Source organism: Sabethes cyaneus, chromosome 3 (genome assembly GCF_943734655.1).
Source record: "Sabethes cyaneus chromosome 3, idSabCyanKW18_F2, whole genome shotgun sequence".
In the NCBI taxonomy this organism is placed as follows: Eukaryota; Metazoa; Arthropoda; class Insecta; order Diptera; family Culicidae; genus Sabethes; species Sabethes cyaneus.
The window spans coordinates 223316491-223338445 of record NC_071355.1 but is presented as its reverse complement, the minus strand read 5'-3'; the positions used below and the strand labels follow the sequence as shown (position 1 = coordinate 223338445).

The 21955-nt window shown below is 37.0% G+C and overlaps 3 protein-coding genes across 3 annotated transcripts in view; 1 reads left to right on the top strand and 2 right to left on the bottom strand.

Annotated features, from left to right (window-relative positions):
- LOC128743298 (uncharacterized) overlaps positions 1 to 12612 on the bottom strand; it is a 32128-nt gene extending 19516 nt beyond the window's left edge. The window contains exon 1 of the mRNA XM_053839852.1: positions 11613 to 12612. The gene's annotated coding sequence lies outside the window, so the exon portion shown is untranslated. The remainder of the gene's footprint in view (positions 1 to 11612) is intronic.
- The window catches only part of LOC128743297 (ruvB-like helicase 2), a 77124-nt gene that overhangs the window by 18560 nt on the left and 36609 nt on the right, over positions 1 to 21955 (top strand). The window lies entirely within an intron of this gene.
- The window catches only part of LOC128743296 (facilitated trehalose transporter Tret1-like), a 36379-nt gene continuing 30771 nt past the window's right edge, over positions 16348 to 21955 (bottom strand). The window contains exons 3-6 of the mRNA XM_053839846.1: positions 18286 to 18809; positions 18014 to 18219; positions 17359 to 17954; positions 16348 to 17293 (exon numbers count right to left, since the gene is read on the bottom strand). Coding sequence (XP_053695821.1) covers positions 17005 to 17293; positions 17359 to 17954; positions 18014 to 18219; positions 18286 to 18809 — 1615 coding nt within the window. The 3' untranslated portion in view covers positions 16348 to 17004. The remainder of the gene's footprint in view (positions 17294 to 17358; positions 17955 to 18013; positions 18220 to 18285; positions 18810 to 21955) is intronic.

Sequence of the window (21955 nt, the reverse complement as noted above, 5' to 3'; positions counted from 1 at the left end):
GCGTTGTACACTTCTACGAACGGCCATAGAAATCTCGGTAAAAAGTATACAGCACAACATTTTAAAAAGCGAATATGCTGCGACTTCATATCATCGTTTATCATATCCTAAGATGCCCAAAAACTATTCGCAAGCAAGGTAGTGGAAACCAGTCAAAATTATGGACGCAGAAGGACATGGTTCTCGTTCTTGTGTCTTCAACAACTAGTCCTCTGGTTTGGATATCAATTAAGATGTGCACCAAACGTATGTTTGAAGAAATTTTTTATCCCGTTTCTACAAAAACATCATGCAGATGGACAATACGTGTTTTGGCCTGAGAGAGCATCATCGCATTACGCCAAAAAACACAATAGTTCCTGAATACCCATTCGATCCCATTTGTACCCAAGAACCACGACCCGACAAATCTGTCTCAGTGCGCCCTATCGAAGATTTCTTCGAGATTTTGTGTTCCTTAGTGTACGAAAATAGCTGAAGAGCCACGAATTGGAAACAGTTGATTGGTAGAATCAAGAGATGCATTCGCAAAGTTGACATGACGGCCGTACAACGCTCATGTTCCAACATCAAACGGAAGCTTCGCCAAACAGCCGATTACGAACCGTTTTCAAATGTACACTTTTTTCAACAATGGACAATGTATCTTTAATTTCGGTAGATCTGATCTTCTTCATGTATCTTTGTCTTTTTTTTGACAGCTTGAGAAAAAAAATCCAAAATTTCAGTGATCACCCGTTAGTTCTTCTATTAGTGCTGATGGCAAATACTTTGTTGAGCTGTGGCAATAATGGCGTGTTGACTATACAATAAAAATAACCCTTTGAAGGTATCCCTGTTTGGAACTTGACCTTCTCTTTGACAGATTTCACAACCGGTGCGCTGTATAGGGTTATTTCAAAGGTGGTGCTTCGGTCCTACCAGTAGTCGGTACCAAGTAGACCAGCAGTCGTGCTCGAACTAGACCAAATGGCAAGTATTTTTTATATGGAAACCGATCTATAAGCAAACAGAAAGCATCCACGACACGGTGGCTAACGGTGCCAAAAAGCAATTTTCTTGTTTACCTTGCCAGTCACAGCTTCGCTACTTTAGGCCTAGCTGTCGAGCATCAGGTTGCTGTTTTGATTGAAGAAGCCAAATCTGTTTTCTGTATGTTTAATAAAAAAATAAAATAAAACGTTTTCGACCGTGCTGATAGAATCATACACAGGACCTGCGGCTTAGATTTTCGATAGATATTCATGAGGAGAAAAGTTAGTCGTATATCTCGTTCTGTATCCTTAACTCGATTTCGATTTTGTTCGTCTTGCTGTGGCCAGAACTATTCTCAGTGATTAAATAAAACGTTGATTTAATTTCCCAGCAAACTTTCCAGAAAATCAGGAAACCCGTTTTTGCAAATATAATAAATTCAATTATAATAGAATAAGGACTTTAAATAAACAGGTATATTCTATTACCTATGTGATTCGAATTCGAATGAAATGCAAATTTCTGCATTTTTGACACTCCTCGATCTGTCGCAAATCGTAGTACCTCCACAGTGGGACACATCAATCCAAGAAAATAAATAAGAATGCAAATTGAGACATGCAGGTACATTACCAGACTGTTTCCTTAAAATCTTCGGATGGGAAAAATCTGCATCAATCGCAAAACTTATCTTTCGAACAAAAACAATGTAAAAGTCCACAAAGTATTATCGTTGTACAACCGTGTTTACGGTTCGAATCAAGCGACTATTTAATAAATGCGTATCTACAAAATAAAAATTGGTTTATTGGTTAGGGTATGTGGTGCTTTGTCGTTATGGCCTATTCCCGTCCTATCCAACACAAATTATTAAAAATATCAGCATTTTTATGACACACAATGCAAAACTAGTTATTCCCTAATATTTTAGTTTGTTGTCTATCATACGCGATTAATCAAAGTGAGCTGACATTAAAGAAGTCCTACCAGCCAAATTTCCTAAGTTTTTTCGTACGACGAAGAAGAAAATGTCGACTAATCGTTTTAATTTCCGTCGTTCATAAATGAAAACAACTCACGCAAGGCATTGTCGCTATTCTACAGCCAGGAAAACTTGCCTGACCTGCAGAAATTTTGCAGAATAACATTTGTTATGCCGTCCAACACAAATACATGCGCGTTAGCATCGTAAACATTGTTGTGATTTTTAGATAGGACGATGAAAAATTTTGATGGACGGATTTTAAAACGGTACGACAAATTTAAGAAATAAAGTCAATTGCGTAATGTCAATAATATGTTTTAATAATCGCTTTTCAGTGATTTCAAAGTTCACGGAGCGGCAGGTAAGTGTGTTTTAGTCAAATCAGCACAAGAACTTTTGGAGTATTCATTAAATCCATCCAGCAAATGATGAAAATTAGAATGGCTGTACTTACTACGACGGGAATTAGAAATAAACCCTACTTATAAAATGCAATTTTTTGACCAGAGAACAAGTGTCATGAAGTGTTCTATGTAAAACAAATATTACTTTTATTATGGTTAGAATAGGGGTAAGTGATCACGGAGACTCTACTATAGTCCAAGAGGGGAGCAAAGCGTGTAGCAACACAATTGTTTACGCTACTTATTGCTTTGCTTATGGAAGAACTGTCATGTCTTTCTGATAATTTCTATGAAACTCGTATTGATTTTTTGACACATCTTCATCGTTCCCAAGCTCAACAACGGCAAACAAGACAATTTGCATATTTTTCCTGTTCATCATTATTGCAACAAGTGTTTATAATTCTCGCTCACCGAGAAAATATCTTTATGCAAATGCTGTTTGCAGCCGATGATGTGACAGGCGTGAAAATTGTGTCCGGCCATTTGCACTTTCGATGATGAGTAAACGCGATTGCCAGGGTCCGTCGCAAGAAAAGCTGTTGCTATGAATTAAACCAATGCAAATGCTGAATAACGGGAATAACACTAGTAGCATAGAATACTTGATATTATACCGTCTGATCCACTCCAAGCTGTGTATAACTGTGTTATTAGTGTTTGTATGAATATAATCAGTGAATCTAATTTAATATATTTTTTATCGTTAAAATGTGATCTGCATTATTAACCTTTGCATGTACGAGAAGCCGATATGGTATAAGCATGAACGTTTGCAGTTATGAATTCATGTTTTTGTAGAAAGCAAAGAGGTAGAGGTACCTAACCGTTGTCAAGTTGATGGGAAATCGATAACTTATGAAGGTGTGAGATATATTGTTAAACACTAAGCCATGCTGGCTCCGTACATAAAAGGACAAAAGAGAAGGTCGTTTTGCTAACTTGAAAGATGTGTAATAACCAAACATCATCAGGTTATAAAAATAACGACCTTAATCTGTTTAAGAGGGGGTTAGAGTTGAAAGTGCAAGTGTGTTTGAACTTATATTCAAGATATAAAAACCTGATTTAATCCACCTAGTGGTGAAAGGAACCTTTGTTATACAGTCTTACTGGCTACTTGAGACAGAAATCGACACATCTTCGGAACATAATTCATTTGTTGGTTAAAGTTGCGTTGGTTTATATCACATAAAATTTTCGAAAATTGAACAAGTTTACAAAATTTCTACAAAATAGGAACACTTTTAACTTACTACTAATTTGAGTTGTTACTATTTTGAGTAAGTGCAAGTAAAAGTAAGTTGTAGGAGAAATTATTATTCTTTAACATATACAGTGCCCGGTAAAGGTCTAGTTTATAGGTTTTTGAACTATGCATAATTTCCTGTAATGCCATTCTATTGATTTACATCAATAAAGTTTTCTTGAATAAATTTAATTCACTTCGGTTACTCCTGCTGTTGTATTTTGTACAACACGTATGAATTTTTGAATTCCATTTTAGCAACCATTTTTACTGCGTAAATTGGCTCTTGTTTCACCAAAATTTTTAGCAGATAGCTTGTAAAATTGGTGACTAAAGGGGATTTTTGGGAATTGTATGCCAGGGATTTGGTTCAAAAAGAACTGATTTGGGTGGTAGGCATGGTGTCCTGTAACACTGGAATGTGTCAGAACGGTTTTCCAGGCCGGTTCCTTGGCCAATATGTTCTATATGTCATCCCGGTTCGGTAGCTTTCGAACTTTGTGCACGGTCGAGGGGCAAGACACTTCATAATATTATCATATATCATGCCCCTCGTTCACGGTGGCCCAGAACATCGTTATCGTCGGCAGCAGCCTGGAGCAGGAGTGGCTCGTGCTGTTTCAATCAGTCGTCTCCATTGAACTCGATCTTGGGTAACTCGCCGCCAATTTCCCAATCGTCTCAGAACTCGAAAATTACTTTCAACCTGGTCGAGCCATCTTGCATGTTGAGTCCCCCTGTTCCTGGTGCCAGTGGGGTTGCTGAAGAGAGCGGTTTTCGTCGCACTCGTCTTCCACTTCTAGTTCGTGGTCCGGAACATGTCATTGTTTTTTGCACAAAACAAACCGAAGCTTTCGCCTTTTTTGTGACATTTGGATCGGCGGTATCCCGTTTCTTGACACTGCTAGCCTTCCACCCGATGCTCCTTGCACGTTCTGATCACAATAGTATGGTTGAATGTGAGATTTCGAGCTGTTTATCCTCCGGGTTTTCGTAGTGAGTGCCCAATTTTTTTTGCGCACCAACATTTTGCTGTCACCACTTTGTTCCAAAGCTTTGCTGTAACCACTCAATGTATTTTGATTTTGATGAAACTCTACCTAGGGTTTGTTTCTAATTCTCGTCGTAGTAAGTAAACCCACTTTAACTTTCATCATTTCTTGGATGGATTTAATGAATACTTCAAAAGTTCTTGTGCTGATTTGACTCAAACACACTTACCTTCCGAACCGAGCACTTTGAATTCACTAAAAAGCGATTATTAAAGCATTTTATTGAAATTACGCAACTGACTTTATTTCCTAAATTCGTCGTATCATTTTAAAATCCGTCCATCAAAATTTTTCATCGTCCTATCTAAAAATCAAAACATTGTTTACAAGATTAGTGCGTATATATTTGTGTAGGACGGCATGACAAATGTTATTCTGCAAAAATTTCTGCTGGTCATGCAAGTTTTCCCGGCTGCAGAATAACGACAATGCGTTGCATTTTATGAATGAGGAAATTGAAACGATTAGTTGACATTTTATTCTTTGTCGCATGAAAAAACGTAAGAAATTGTAAAATTAAAAAAGAAGAAACCTTATTCAATTTAATTCTACTATGTAGATTTTATTCACGACAGATACGTATTTCGCCTACGACTTGCAGGCTTCCTCAGTGTCTGTTTTCGAACCGAAGTGTTTTCGAAGTTCGAAAACAGACACTGAGGAAGCCTGCAAGTCGTAGGCGAAATACGTATCTGTCGTGAATAAAATCTACATAGTAGAATTAAATTGAATAAGTTTTCTTCTTTTTTAATTTTAGGTTTCGTATTCTACTAAGACGCTCCAAAAACTTCAGTAAGAAATTGGGCTGCTAGGATTTCTGTAATGAAAAAAGCATTTAAATAGACCTCAGCTCACTTCGATTGATCGCAAATGTTAGTCAACAAACTAAAATATTAGGGAATTACTAATTTTGCATTTTGTGTCATAAAAAACGCTGATATTTTTTAATAATTTGTGTTGGATAGGACGGGAATAGGCAATTACGACGAAGTAGCAACATACCCTCTGTAAACTTCCAACCACTTTAAGTCAAAACTTCAGTTATTTTAACTTACATGGAAAAAAGTTATAAACAAATGCGTGTGTCCAATTTTTTTTTATTCGAATGCAGTCTTTAGACTAGAATAAATTCATCGAATTTACTTTGGAAGTATCGATCCTAAATATTGCAGCCTTCACGTGATCTCACGCTGCAATATAAAGGTTTGATGTAAACGAAAACTAATAAAGAAAGGTCGTCGATCTGCCTTTCCATCGTTTCAACTTTGTTGTGTAAATGCTACTGACTGCTCATCAACAGTGTTCATCGTTTTGAATAGTTAATTAGTTAAACTTAGACTTGGCGCGGCGATGTGTAACACACGTGCCACTGAACGTCAACGAAAATCAATAGACAATTGCATGAGACGTAAGATAACTTTACTTTTTTGACAGTCACGGGGGAGCGGGGGTTTGTTTACATGGTGTTAGAATTTAAAATCAATTTTCCATTTCCGCCTCTCAGATAATGGTAAGATTGTTTTGGTTTGAAGAAGGAATACTTTACATGTATTCTCCGTCGCCATCATCACGGACATCACGGTAAAGTTTCGAATCGAATCGAAACCACTGAGTTCATGTAAAATAAACCCAGAGCTGAGTGATCAGGTAACAAAGATAACATGAGCCATATTAATTTGAAAAAATGGTATACTCCCAATTTCCGCAACACATAGACAGCCCATCAAATTCAATACAGCAATCCCAAATGTTATCATTCAATTAGATATCTGATATCATCGACATTCATAATAAATTAAATGATAATATATGGTTTCGATATCGATGATTGTATTTAAGGTAATTTATTGGCACATTTTGCATGTATGTGACGCCAGCTTTTCTATGCAATATGTAGGTATAGGAAACATCTATTAGTGTGAACCCACATTTATGTTGCTGTGTGAAAAAGACCATGACTTGTTTTGACAGCTGCTAATAATTCGCGCATTGTCAACACCATACATAAAATACACAGATTAATCCAGGCTGATGGTTTTATTTTTCGGTTGAGTTCAACAATGAGAATGCTTTCAGAAGAAAAACACGAAAAGATTGTGACCAACGACTGTACTACCGAAAGTGGATATTCAATTACCAAATTAGCGAAGTGGAAAGGGGTTAGTATTCATGCGGCCCAAAATAAAATGCTACTGACTGGTAGGTGCATAATACATTAAAGGAAATGCAACCCGGTCGGAGTTGTGAAATTGGTTTGTCAAAACCAGATCTGGATAAAAAGATTTGCCGGCAGTTTGAGAGAAAAAGAAGATATCGATTAAATACCGTAGTGGAATGCATTGGATTCGTTCAACGGACTGAGGCTCGTAACCCTCCCAAGATTTACATAATATAAAATCATCCTAAATGCTGCAAAATTCAGCAGAATTCTGTACACATTCTAACTGGTTCAACAGAAATTTGAAGAAAATATCTCGGGTACTTTTTCATTTCGACGTAGGGTCTTTTTCTAATTCCCGTCGTAATAAGGAAAGCCATTCTAATTTTCATCATTTGCTGGATGGATTTAGTGAATACTCCAAAAGTTCTTGTACTGATTTGACTAAAACACACTTACCTTCCGATCCGTGAACTTTGAAATCACTGAAAAGCGACTATTAAAGCATATTATTGAAATTACGCAATTGACTTTATTGCTAAAATTTGTCGTACCGTTTTAAAATCCGTCCAACAAAATTTTTCATCGTCCGAACTAAAAATCACAACAATGTTTACGAAGCTAACGCGCATGTATTTGTGTAGGACGGCATGACGAATCTTATTCTACAAAATTTCTGCAGGTCAGGCAAGTTTTTCTGGCTGTAGAATAACGACAATGCCTTGCTTGAGTTATTTTCATTTATGAATGACGGAAATTAAAACGATTATTCGACATTGTCTTCTTCGTCGCACGAAAAAACGTAGGAAATTTAGCTGGTAGGACTTCTTTAATGATAAAAAGCATTTAAATAGATCTCAGCTCACTTTGATTGATTGCGTATGATAGACAACTAACTATAATATTAGGGAATAACTAGTTTTGCATTGTGTGTCATAAAAATGCTGATATTTTTAATAATTTGTGTTGGATAGGACGGGAATAGGCAATTACGACGATGTAGCAACATACCCTATCTGCAAATGAGAGATTCTCTTCGTGTCTCCTCTCTATCGCTTTTTACGGCGAAACTAATGCATTGAAAAGAAAATTTACAAAACATTTGGCTAGCTAGTGACTCCGGCAACCGAGTCATGCAAAGCTGATGTGTCAAAATGCATTAGTATCGCCGTAAACAGCGGAAGAGAGGAGACACGAAGAGAATATCTCATTTGCAGATACGTCGAAATGAAAAAGTACCCGAGATATGTGGTCTTCCACCATGGTGGTTCGATGTTTATTTTTTCCATTGTTGAAGTTATTGTTGAATTGAAGTTGAACTTACAAGAAACCTAAGTGTCTTAAACCGCAAAATGGAACATAAATCTCTAGAAGTATTCGTGAGTATTTTTGAAGAAATTCATGATTTGGTGGAACTTAATCATTAAAAACAATTCTTGCAATTTTCATGCAACATCAATTCAGCTTTATTTTGACCATATCCAGCATCATGCTTTTCGTTCGCCGAACGTTTCAATGAATCTGTATGCCTGGTGTAGCATGTCACACCGTCTTGTTGAAACCGCAGCTACTCCACATTAATGGTACTTAATTATGGTACAGAAAGGGCTTTCAGATAAAATCCACTGGACTCTAATCTGGTGTTAATCGGTTCGAATTATAAACTGATTCTAATTCATGGATCTTGTATCCCGGCAAACTACAGCAAACTACAAACCTAATAAGCGTTAAACCACAAATGACCCTACTATTATCTAATTTTCCACGCTTCCCTCTTTCCATCTTGTCTTACCCTAATTTATATCTTTTATTTCATTACTTTCTTCTCCTATTTTCTTTGTCTATTGTAGAGACAATCGTAGCGAAAAATTCAATTGTTGAAGTGGGTTATTTTACAAAAGTTGTGAATCCATGAAATACCCCACGGCTCAACGTTTCTTAACAAGTCTTATTTCAATGACACTTCCACGAATGTCAATTGGACGCAAAAAATTGCATGTCTCTATTCTAGAGTAATTTACAACCATGAAAATGGTAATGATTATACAATATTAAACCGCAATTCACAACGAGAGCCGCAACAATATGATAGTTTTTGTTCAAATCCGTTTTCGCTAGCATCATAATTTCCACTACATCATTTTCCTGGAAAGCAGGATGAATAATCATAACAGAGTTTACCCGTAACAGTAACTATAATTACAGCCAAAAGTAGCCGAGGAGAGTCCTCACGTAATTCCTGAGAGAATCGTTCAAACTAGGGCATAGAGTAATTCACATTAAGTCGCATGATACCTCTTGAAAGGCTGAAACTCTCCTCTGCCGACTAGCACAATTGCTTTAGCTGTGGTTGGTTGTAGGTGGAAATAGCTTCCATGCAACGAATGCAGTATGTTATTACACTGCTATCCACAGATGCCAACATAACATGGAAACCCTCGTGCGGTACCTAGCTAGCGTATGTACTGTGCCAATTCTTTATTGCATGATTGTTGTTTCGCTCGTTTTTTAGTGTGCTAAATTTTAATTTATAAATTGCAGTTACTCCATGCTCCCAGCTCAGCTGAAATAATTCTCAATAAGTAATTAAATCTGACAATACACATTCTTTCTAATGTTAAAAAAAACACTGCTGCTGTATTGTATTTACTCATATTTTCTTATTACTTATTATATCAACAAAGTGTTGAAAAAGAGTATAAAATAATGTATCGAGATTTGTTCTGATTGATTGACAATTCAACTACTAATTTCTATTTTATTTATTTCGGACATTGTTTCAAACCTTTGGTGGTGTGATGTATGCCTTTTTTCGAAAATTCGTTTTAAGAACCATGAAACAAATTATTTTTTGTATCAAAAAAAGGTATTTTGTTGAGATTTCTTGGAAAAATATGGGATTGAAAATCAACGCATTTGGAAATAGAGAAAAATTGAAAAGTTTTTTTTGTATTATTAACATGTATTTGAAAACCAAAACATCTCCGTTTATATATTGCTCTGCAAAGTTGAGAATTGTTTTGTAAACATAAAGATTTAGAGATTTATGAATTTTTATTTTTGCGATGTTAAAGTTGCGATAATGCAATGGAGAGGCATGGTGTTATGTTTTTACCTGTAATTAAAATTCATCCCCGTTTTTAAACAAAACAAAACACCATGCGCCTCCACTCCATTATCGCAACTTTATTTCATTAGAAATCCAAAAACTGAAATGTACCTATTTCCTAATTTTTAAAAAATAAGTAAAGCAACTCGCAGCTCTCTATAAAAAAATATAAGAAAACGAGGTTCTCAAGGCATGAAAATGCAAGAAAAAGATAAAACAAAAAGAAATTTGTGATATTTTTGCGCTTGTAAAAAAGTTTCTTCTAACATTTTTTCCGCATTAAAACACATTTCATTTGAAATCAAAATCATTCAAATCGGTTCACTAGTTACGGACACCCTCAACTAAACTTATGTTTCAAAAATTGCAGCTTTTAGTAGGTGAATTTCGTCCTGGTTGGATCGCTTTTTGGCATTTGTTTATAACTTTCAACGAATAAACGAATTTTTACATTGTCCAAAAAAGCGTTTTTTCAAAATGATCGTACAGCTTGGTTTGAAAAGTCCCAAAATTTCATTGAATAATGTACATGGGTCTAGTGGGCATATAAATATGAGTGAAAAGGTGCTGATTTTTCTAGAAAAATCTAATTCAAAAAATTTCTTGGATATCGCCTATTTCGAAAATTTATAATTTTTATACATTCTTTGGTGAAAAGTTCATTGTTACCAAAACTGAAAAAAGGACTTGAGAAGGCGGTAGCCCGAGCTTAACGCCATATTCTCTCATTATTATTCACATTATTTCATTAAAAAACTTAAGTAACTAAGATATGTGTGTTTTCAAAGGCTCACTGACCCAGTGTGAGTTGATTATTTATAATGATCTAACATAGAATTTTCAATATTTCCGAAATTAGAGTGTCGTGACAATTTTACAGGAGAACCGATCTTAGGCAGATTTTATTTTTTTAAACAAGCTGGGAAAAAAGTGCTGTACTTTAAAGAATCAATCTATTTATAACAATAAAACGTAATATGCCGAGCAATGCTATGAGTCATATGCATTGGGTACAAACATAGTCGACTTCACATTTTCATTTCAATTGTTCGGCTTCGTAGACATGACAACAAACTTAACACATTAAACAAAATTCTTTGTAAACCCACATAATAATTTCCATATGTTGCATACATATTCTCGGAATTCTCACCAACATTTTGCATCCTTATTTTCCGCTAAGTTTTCGTATGTCATCTCATATGGTAGGAATCGATATCTCTCAATTTTCATTTTCATTTTTGCTCTGCGCACACAACCACCACCGACAAGAACATCAGACGTTCGTTCTCTTAAGCTCTCTGCAAGGATAATTACTATCGGTATTGCTCCATGTAGGGACCTCTCACCACAGCTTACCCCCTTGTTTTACACGGAGGAAAAACAAGACAAAGGCTAGCGAATAAATCGCGGTATTATAAATTACAAGTTTATTGACCCAATTCATCAAATTAGTCTCCGACAAAACCGGACGGGACTGACGAGCCGCAGTAGCTCGCAGATGCCGATAAAATGCCGTCTGCAGGAATTGTGTCAAATATTTTATCACGTCATGTATGTGTTCAAATTTTAAATGACTCATAAATATTTGTGTTTGAAAATGGACTATTTTTTATTTGGTGTTAAATACGCAATGATTTTCAACTGTAACATTTAGTTTTATTGGAAATAGACACTTACTTCGTATCTGTTCTATTGAGGCAATGCGTAAACTGGTAATTGCGTTTTATTCAATATAATCCGATTGTGGCGTCAGTTTATTCAAAGTGGTCTCGTGAGTTATATTGCAATCGATTCACAATTTGCTGTTGGCAGTCAGAACTTTGTTGAACATTTCACAAAATTTTCGTAATACATTTCTGATTTAAATGAATATAATGAATTTCGCTTTATCACCCTTCTGCATTTTGCTGCATTAGAAGAACACACATTCCCACTTGCGGGGCATTAGAAAACCTATTTATTTTATCACATTTCACAGCTTGGAAGAATAACTAAAGCACCGAAAACTTTAACTCATCTTTTTTACTTCTGCTGCAATTTTCACCATCCACTTTCGACTTTATTCGATTGGTTGTTAGCGTTTTTTACGCACTTTACGATTTTTTCGTTTAACCTTCTTTTCTGTTGGTTACTAATGCCGACAAAATAGCTTTTTTCTCACACTGTCGATGCGAAATGAACAGCACAAAGATATTTCCTGGTAACCCAATTGTATTACAACTGCTGTCACGACAGAAGTTTTGATTCCGTTCTTTTTTCTTTATGTGTCAATCTCATACATATTACTGGAAGCAAACTCGAGCATTTCAGCAACGAATTTCTTTGAAAAACAAACTTTTCACTACCACCTACTTTATGCTTGCGGTTGAATCTTAATAGGATCCTAAATTTCAATCAATTAGCAGACTTGAAAAATCACGACAGCTTTTCTTTACTCGCGTTTTTCCTACTGGACCGAATCATAGCGAATGAGGTGTAGTTTAGAAACTTTGCCTTCTGTATAGTAGCAACCGGGCGGAGAGCGTTTTAACACAGCACAAACAATCAAACCGAATTTCCTCCAGAAAGCTCACCACAGGTTAACAGAATGGGAGAGAGAGAGCTTCAGAGATTTTCCTATTAAGGGATGACAGCACTTTGCTTCTGGTTGTTAATCAAAATACGAGAGAAAAGTGAGAAGCTTACTTCTTCTCAACGCAGGATGAAAACATACGAGCGAATCTTGTCCTGTCTATATGATAGCCGCCATGAAAATGAGAGAACAAAACAAAGTGAAAATTTCGGAAAAATATACCAATATGACGAGAACCGGGAAGCCGCAAAGAGAAAGAGCAATAAAAAAGCGGCGTTTGCGGCATTTGGAGAAACATGCGTACGTGACGGAGTCGAAAGTAAAAGCTTCCAGTCAGTGTAGCTTCTGTGGAAGTGGGGTTTAAAAGCTTGCACCGAAGCAACCGAAGCTTCAAAATCGCACAATGAGTTTTGCGGTCTGGTTTAAAAATAACGAATGTATTATTATTAAATTGTTCGGAATTATTTTTTTCAAACGGACCTTCAAATTAAAATTTTCCGCAGATAATTTTCAACTTAAACCGCATACATTCTTACAATATATAAAAAAAATCCGTTTAGTGCTGAGCTTTGCTTAGTGTTCTTACTGTTATTTATTATTTCGTTCGTCAACTTTCCTTTGTTGGGCTGTTTTCAATTAGGCACCCCTGAAATGGGTGAGGTGAGGTGAGCTTCATTTCTGACAGTGCATATTTTCTTTCAAGGGGCTCTCGGATGGATTATGTTGAAAATAGTATAAATACAAAATATTAAAATAGAAATGAAAAAATGGTATAATGTATCTCTGACAGAAAACGGTAAGAAATGCATGATTTGCCTGATACTTGCTATACTGAGAAAACTTTCCGTATAGTTTCTATGTGTCCCACATATAGATTTTTGCAATGTGCCCAGTAAATGATCTTTATGTGCCAAACCGTTATGATTTATGTGGAAGCGAAAAATCTACTCATACTTTTCATCTGCGTATAATTTTTATGTGTATAATTGCACATACTATTCATACGCGTATAATTTTTTGTATTTCTGGGAGGATTGTGTTTATATGCGGCACATGATAATCATATGGAATTTCATATGAAAATTTACTATTCGTTATGTGCAGAATATGTTGAGTGTAGATATTTCCGATTTGGGGACGTAAAGTACCCCGGTCCCCTATTAATCGTTGCCATACAAAGTCAATTAGGTCAATCCACGACGTTGTACTGCACTGGAAAGATGTTTTTCACCTGCACCTTCAGCCACTCATTTTGAATTATTGCCTGCCGCTCAAACACGGCCGGCCTCGACTGTCGCTTCCGCATAAAAATGTCTATTTTGGTCAAGTAATTCTTCACCGTTTAGCTGGTTGCTTCGGCCTCCCGGCCCAAGACAAGAAGCGATAAAGCCACCTTGCTCTCAGTCATCCTCCTCAGCTTCTGCAGCACCGGCGGACATGAAGTGTCTCACGATGTCCAACTTCTTCGTTCCGGGGAGGAGCTGGCAGTACGAACAAACCATCAAGCGTAGTTGCTTGACTGCTAAATTACTGATTTTGCGGTCAATTTTTTCTGTTCACAAAAGGGTATGCTACGATTGGCATTTGATAGGTGAATTTATCACTAGGTAGCAGGGTAATCGCTAGAAAAATCATTGAAATTAGTAAATTTTCGGGTAATTTTTCAAATAGACCTATGTGACAATGAGAGATTCTCTTCGTGTTTCCTCTCTTCTGCTTTTACTGCATTACTAATGCATTTTAACACATCAGCTTTGCATGAATCATTTCATTGACGGAGTCACTAGTTAGCTAAATGTTGTGAAAATTTTCTTTTTTACATATGTGAAAAGCGGAAGAGAAGAGCGCGAAGAAAATCTCTCATTGTCACATACTATTCTACATACTATCTATTTGTGCAAAATTACCCGAAAATTATTTTAATACATACGTTATACCATTTTCCCCTATCACACTCACGATTTTCGTTCGAACTGTCTTTTAAGGATAACTATTTCTTCCCATCTCTTCGAAAAACATTATATGCTACTTTAAAATGGTGCCATTAGGTCTTTTGAGGTTAAGAGAATGAAATCACGTTATAATCATACATCAAAAATATCGCAAAGCTTTTGGAACACATTTTAACCCCTCTAAAGGTTTCATCATTCGCGCTAAAATGGTCGTAACGTTTTCATATTTCAATATGTTTTCACAAGATTTTGAAATTTTTCCGAAAATCTTTTCTATTTTTACGATTGGTACAGATAATGATCGTGTGCCACATGGTCCCGAAGTTGTACCGGTGTTGCTTGGGGGACCGCAACGTGGCTTTTTTTAGAAAATACTGTCAAATTTTCAAAATTTGTATGAAACCTGTTAATTTTTGTTAACATGTCATCGACTGTTGTCATTTCAGTTACTTTGCTGCCGTTACGAACCATGGTAAGCGTCAACCGGATCCGGGGGGACACTATTTAATCCGGAGCAAATTCCCATAAAGGGACATTTCACCATTGGTAATTTTTGTCATGTAACATATCAAAAAATGTCAGCACTCAACAAAACAGCGATTGGCGATCATTTTATGTCTCTTAGAGCCCATTTAGCTGGTTTCAGGCCAAGGACAAGTTTCTTTTCAGATCTAAGCACGGAACGGATTTCGTAGAATTAGAATAATCGGTAGATATGTTTAACAAGTAGTGTTTAAGTAGAGTAATTGCATAAAAATATATCCGCCATATGTGTGCACGACGTTAGGCATACGAACTCTAGGGATAATGGATGACGGGCATAACGGACCAATCGACAGAAAAACATGTTGCATGACCTTTTGGAATAGTTCCGTAAAACATATTTTTTTACTTTTCTAAGATGATTCAGGGCGATATGCAGCGAGTGTTGCTGGCGGCCCGCCGGCTGAACTGCCAACCACTGCGGGAGCAGCATCCCCCCTACATTTGTGGTTTATTTGCTTTCCTAGATGTCTACTGACTCTTGTTAGTTCTGCCTAGCCCTCGCATCGAGAAATATCCGACATCCGACTGGCCGAATTGCAACAACTGTCACAGAAGACCGAAATTGTATATGGGCGAATCACAAATGGTTGAATCTCCAATTGGCCGAATTACCAAAGGTCGAAACACGAATCCCTACTTGACTGAAAACTACTTTCTCGAAAAATGTTGAGAAAAATAGTATTTTTAAAGTTAATGTTAAGCTATCATCGAAATAATTAGAAGATATTTACGTGCGTCTTAGAAAAATATCAAATAATAGAGGAAAAAAGCATTTCGTGAAACTCTGGTATATTAGTCTCAGAAAGGAGAGGTACTATGCACCTTATTTTCTATATTGGTAACTATTTGCAACACAAAAAGTAGAGCATACATGATTGATACTTCTTTCTTTCGCTTAAGCGCAAATGAGTAACGCTCATTATGAAGTGCGAGACCTATTTACCGTGTCAGTAGCAAACATTTCCTAGATGATTCGGGGCGAGACGGCCGGAGGCTCGGTGTTCGTCATCGAAAGCAAAGAATTCACCACAATTTCGATGCATGCATTTTCCAGAGTGTACTAATCAGTAGCGGTTATCCCTTAGTCTAGTCCGAAAGTGCGGCAGCAGGTAAAGTTACATACACAACAGTTGAGCTGGTCGAAGACCGCGAAGATTTTTTATGACATTCGTGATTCGACCAGGTATGTTTCGCTTCCGCCATACTACGATTACTTGGATTTTCTAGGCCCAAACATGCTTTAGGAAAGGTTGGTACCCCACCTTCTATGTCTGGGTACGCCAGTAATAACTAACCTTAATTACTAAAAATATGCGACTTTCTCAATTGGACGTAATGATTAGAGTTTATATACGATTCATCAATGTTTTATTGAGAAGTAGTACGATTGCAGCGGCGTTAATCCTACAATACGAATTTCTTTGTTATTTCAAGCTCACATTTACTCGCATTTTTTCAGGTATCACTATTTCCCAAATCAAACTGCAAAAAAAAGTCTAGGTTCGATCAATTCACTCTCACAAAAGTATCAAATAAGAATGGTTACAAACTTGCTGCGTGAAAAATAAAAAAAAAGTTAGAAAAATCATAAAAATTACAATTAAATTTCGTCATATGCGTACGTGATACTATTCAAACATTTCATCTCATGTTGCTACGTTGTGATACGTGGAAATCAAATCGTTCATTCATTGCTGTAAGTAGTAAAGCCACATAATTCGACGAATTGATCTGTCTAGCTATCTAAAATAAACTTTCTAAAGGATCTCAAGTTTAACAATAAATATTAAGCGAAGTTTTAATACTTTCATCTCTACTATCTAATATGTATTCTATAAAAATATAACACTCGAATTCTGAATGGAAAACCTTTACTGGGTTTTTTGTACGTTTAATACGTAAGTACACTTATCATGTCTATGAAATTGCTACGTGCCACGAGCCTATTTCAGTGGTGCATCAATAAGTACGATTCGACGGAGAGGATAGAAAAGCCACCTCAAGCCGCTTCCCTATGTTTCAGCATGGTCTCGGCCTCTCGCACCTTGAATGAGGCTGAACTCGGGCTTTTAATCAGGTGCTCAGTCACAGTGCTATGGTGAACGGTGGATATATTGCTTTGCACGGGAGTACGCTTTTTGCTACCAGCGAAATAGGCTTCGATTTCCGCTAGCGATTTGCCATGCGTTTCCGGTAGGAAAATAAGAGCAAATAAGAAACCCAACACCGACACGGCAGCAAACATCCACTGGACAGCATACGCTCCGCCGAGTAGATCGCTGATAGATCTAAAATAAAATTTAAATAACAATAATAAGTTCTCTTGTTTTAATTTTAAACATGAGCTACTTACCGATAGCTCTGAACCGCCAAAAACATCAACGTGTTTGCCATCGAGTACGAAATTGAATGACCGATTCCTCTAATTTCTGTGGGAAATAATTCAGCAGTCATGGTCCACGGGATAGTTAGCAGTCCAATCATTGACGCACAGACGTACAGCAACAAACAAAGCACTGGGACCCACGTTAAGGTTGTGGTCCCTTCCTTAATCCACAAGGTAAACAAACCCGAAACGAACATACAAGCTGCCATTCCCGTTGTCGATATCATAACTAAATGTCTGCGTGCGAATTTTTTCAAAAGCCAAGCGTTCAGTAAAGACATTGTGAACCGCGTCAATCCGACAAAAATCGAAGCGGTGTAAGCGTTAACTTCGGTGCCTACATCCTGGATGAAGGTCACCGCAAAAAACAATGTAATATAAATTCCACTGAATTGCTGTATCAAGAAGAACCAGAACAGGATAATCATCGGTTTATAACCCGTAGGTTTGAGGAAACCTCTGAATTTGGACTTATTATTGCCCATACTTCGCTCGGCTTCACGAATTTTAGCCTCTCGTTCCTTCAATAGCGCGTTAAGGTGCATCTCTGAAAGCGATTGGTTCTGAAATATGAACGTACCGTTAGTTTAGTATTTAACACCTATCACCTTATTTTACGTACTGTGTGCTCCGGTTGAGGATATTTTTTGTATAGAAATCTTAGTGATCGAGCAGCGTCCTCGATGCGTCCCTTGGAAACCAGCCAAACGGGAGACTCAGGTACAAATAGTTGAATCAACAGAACCGGAACGATTGTGTACACGATGTTTATCCATGCCACCAACCGCCAATCCATGTAGGCACCTTTAGCATAAGCGATGACCATTCCTAAAATATAAAGCGAATATTAGACTTTTCTGGGTAAAACATACCCCTTCTACTCGAGTAAGTCACCTAAGGAAGCAATGGTTGGTCCAGAAGAAATCAACGATCCTCGCATATCGGGACGAGAAACTTCGGTAATGTACACGATGGCAGGACTAGTTCCTATGGCACATGCAAAGCCAGTTAGCACACGACCTACCATTATCCAGAAGAAACTGTCAGCCAGAGCGATTGCAATCCAACCAATGATGCACGGAATAGCGGCCAGTTTAATCGTATTCAGTCGGCCTAGATACTCCATGAGCACGCCGGCAAATAGAGACCCGATCGGGACCATTATCACAATAATTGAGGCTATCCATGACGATTGCGCTTTGGTGACTACCACGTCACTGTTGGGGTCCTCTAGCTGGGGAATCAGTATCGCCGAGTACGCCAATGAAATGCCAATGACTATGTGAAAAGCCGCTGCGATGATCGCCGAGAAGATCTGCGGTAGTGCCGATCTCGTGCTTGTCTCGTACTTGCTGAGTGACCGACAACTGGATATGACTTCGCGAAATGCATTCTCTGTGTTCTGCTCACTGTTTTCTCTGCAAACGAAGAAGGAGAGCAGTTGAAGCAAATTAGAGTTGTCATGCAAGTTACTGTGCACGTAGTATATGATAGAGAGTAAATTGCTAGAAATAATAGCCGGTAATCGGAATCATTACGACGATGATTATGATGATGATTGCAATGGTTCATTAACCAGCTGACCGAGCCCAGTCATTAAAAAAAAACAAACCAGACGCATAGATATATGCTGGTTACCTGTATCACCGATGCACCGATCTAATAGGTACTTGAACTAGGTCGAGAATAGGAAAATGTAGAAAGCATGGTTGCGGCGGTTACGGCCGGTTTTATCGACGAACACAATTGGAGTTGTAATGTGTTAGCGTGTGCCACATTTCATAAAACCTACAAAATTTTCGTAATTTTTATTAAATTGGCGCGATTAGCCTTTGATTCTAGGGACCTAAAGCAAATTCCCAGGAGTTGTAACTGATGAGGAATTTGCTGAGAGACCCTTGAAAAGGAATAATAAATTCCACTGGGCGCCCATTAAATAGTCTTTAAATAATTTTATATATCCTCTTTATTATTTCCTCAGCTTAAATAATTTTTTTTGTTTAGTGTGCTATCCAGTTCTCTTCTAAGCTGAGGTTTCTGAAAGTGACCGATACCAGGGGGCTCTCTGTGTGAGCTTTTTGGAAACGGGAATGTGCGGAGGGTTAATTAGAAAAAAAGAATTGTCCCATAATCAGTTGTTAGCTATATGAGATATCAATGAGGCACCCTATGCGGCCATATAGAATGGGGTTCGGGAAACTGGAAAATTGCTCGAGTATAGAGAGTTACATTGCACCGTACGAGGCCACTTTAAGTTCAATGGCGATCAAGTTTACTATTGTGAATTCAAACTCACCGGTGGTGAACAGATAATTGTCATAGTCAATGCCGTTGCCGAATGAACTTCCGTTCCGCGAAGGGAATGACTGCATTATAGATAGTTAATGTCGGTGATATACCAACAAACCATATTGCATTCAATAATGTACCTACTCTACTTTAATTCTAAGCCTATAGGAATAACGCCATTGGATCGCTGGCTATGATTATTTTCATTAGTTATAATTGCGAATATAATCATTGCCATTGAAAAGTAATTTTATTAGTAGTTTGTCTTAGCCACAGCAAAATTTTATGCTGGACCACCTCTTGTATTTCAAGTGACAATGTGTTTGTTGAATCAATAAAGGTAATGCCAGAGCGGCCCAAAAATGCTTCAACGAACTTTTCTGCAGCAATTTTAGCAACCGAGTTGTGATGAATGAGCTAGGCATTCACTATCAACAACAGACAGCTTGCGAGTTGCGATAATATTTTCAATCAATTTTAGCTTGATTTTCGGAATAAAACCTATCTTCCGATAATAAACAAACCTGGGTAGAGTGTATTTTTCTACCTCCCGCTGGCAGTCTATCGAAAATAACTCTAACTTACTTAGTTGGCAGATGGAATCTACGCAAAAATCAGGACAGAAGTCATCTTGAGAAACTTTTTCTTTTGAATGGTGCGAAATCCGTCAATCACAATAACTTTTAGTAAGAGTTTTTTTTTAATGTTAAATCAATGTCAATGTTTATAATTTTTAATAAGTTTAAAAAAATGGTGTACAAGACACGACCGCATAGTTGACGTAGGACTTCGTTAGTTTCGATTTTATAATGGCAGCAGCTAACGTTCGACCATCCTAACGCACGTCCAATACTCCATTGAAAGTATTTTGACTATTTTAATTAAAATAATTAAAACAATATTTTCTGTAAAATTTACTGTATTGCTAATTCATAGAAATATTTCCAATCAATTGAAGCAAAAATCTTCAAAACAAATTAGAAAATTAGCAAATCCAAAACATGCAAAAACAGTTTTCTTTATCTATCGAATGAATTTTTCGGTTCGAGAATGTCGATCTAACTCTTCACTGACAAAGTTTAGCAGCCCTGATTTGGACTGTTTGTCCTGGAAATGCCTAACAATGACAGCGAAATTTGCATGAACTTAATTTCCAACGATCGAGCAAACCTAATACCTAATATGTACTTTTTGATTTGGATATTTTGACTCAACTCTTCCGTGACCAATTTTGATAGCCCTAATAAGGACTCTTCAGGTGATTGGCGATGGTCAATGAGCTTTCGAGTTTTCATAAATTGAGTTATTCGACAAATTAGCAAACCTTAAGAGCATTTTCCGATTTGAAAACTAAGAGTTAACGATAAATACGCTTCCGCCGCGTTCCAATTTGGCTTACTAAATAGTACGGACTCTGTTTATCGTGATCGTTCCGGTCGCTTCGTGGCTCATAGACTTCACCTTCTGAAGTCAGCTTCAGCGGAACAGTCGTGAAGTAGCTATGGAAGTACTCACAACTTTTTGCAGGCAAAGTTTTCACTAAACTTAATACAACAGATATTCCGGAATGTCCAGACTGGCTCAAAATACATCCAAATGTTTAAACAAGAATTTGTTTTAGAAAATCCCGTGGTTCGATACCGCATTGGCCATATATCTTTATTATTTTACAATTTGTAAATGGCCAGTTTTATGTTCCGGTAGTACTCTAAACGGTAGTTCCATAGTGTGGAACATGAACCGGTGCTCTACAGTATAATCTGTAATGCATTCATTATTACTGACTCAAAATGAGATGGCAGCAGCAGATTTCGTTTTATTTAATCTGTTACTTATAACGTGAAAAAATAATCCCACCGCGATCCTGAATATCTCCGGGAAAATGGATCTAAAGTTTGCTAAAATATTTTTTCAAAGGTCACTCTAAGGTGGTTCTTTTAAGATAAGTTGTATAAAAATCGAACAAAAAATAGTAGAGATAGAGCCAAAAGTGTAACGGCAAGTACTCTAATTTTCGAAGTCCCGGCGGGAACGTAGAGGTTAATGTGAGTATACAATAAGGCCGAACTTACACAATTGTGTAGGTATGAAAAGCAATGTGCATAAGTAAGTTGTAAAAGTTATTTTCCGTAAATTTTTAATTACATCAGTTAGAAACGCTTATTACCAATAATTTTTTATCCAAGCATTTTCGAAATACGGATTCAATAAGAAAATACTACAGATAAAACTTTATGCTGTTTTCAGAAGATTTTGAAGACTAGACAATAATTAA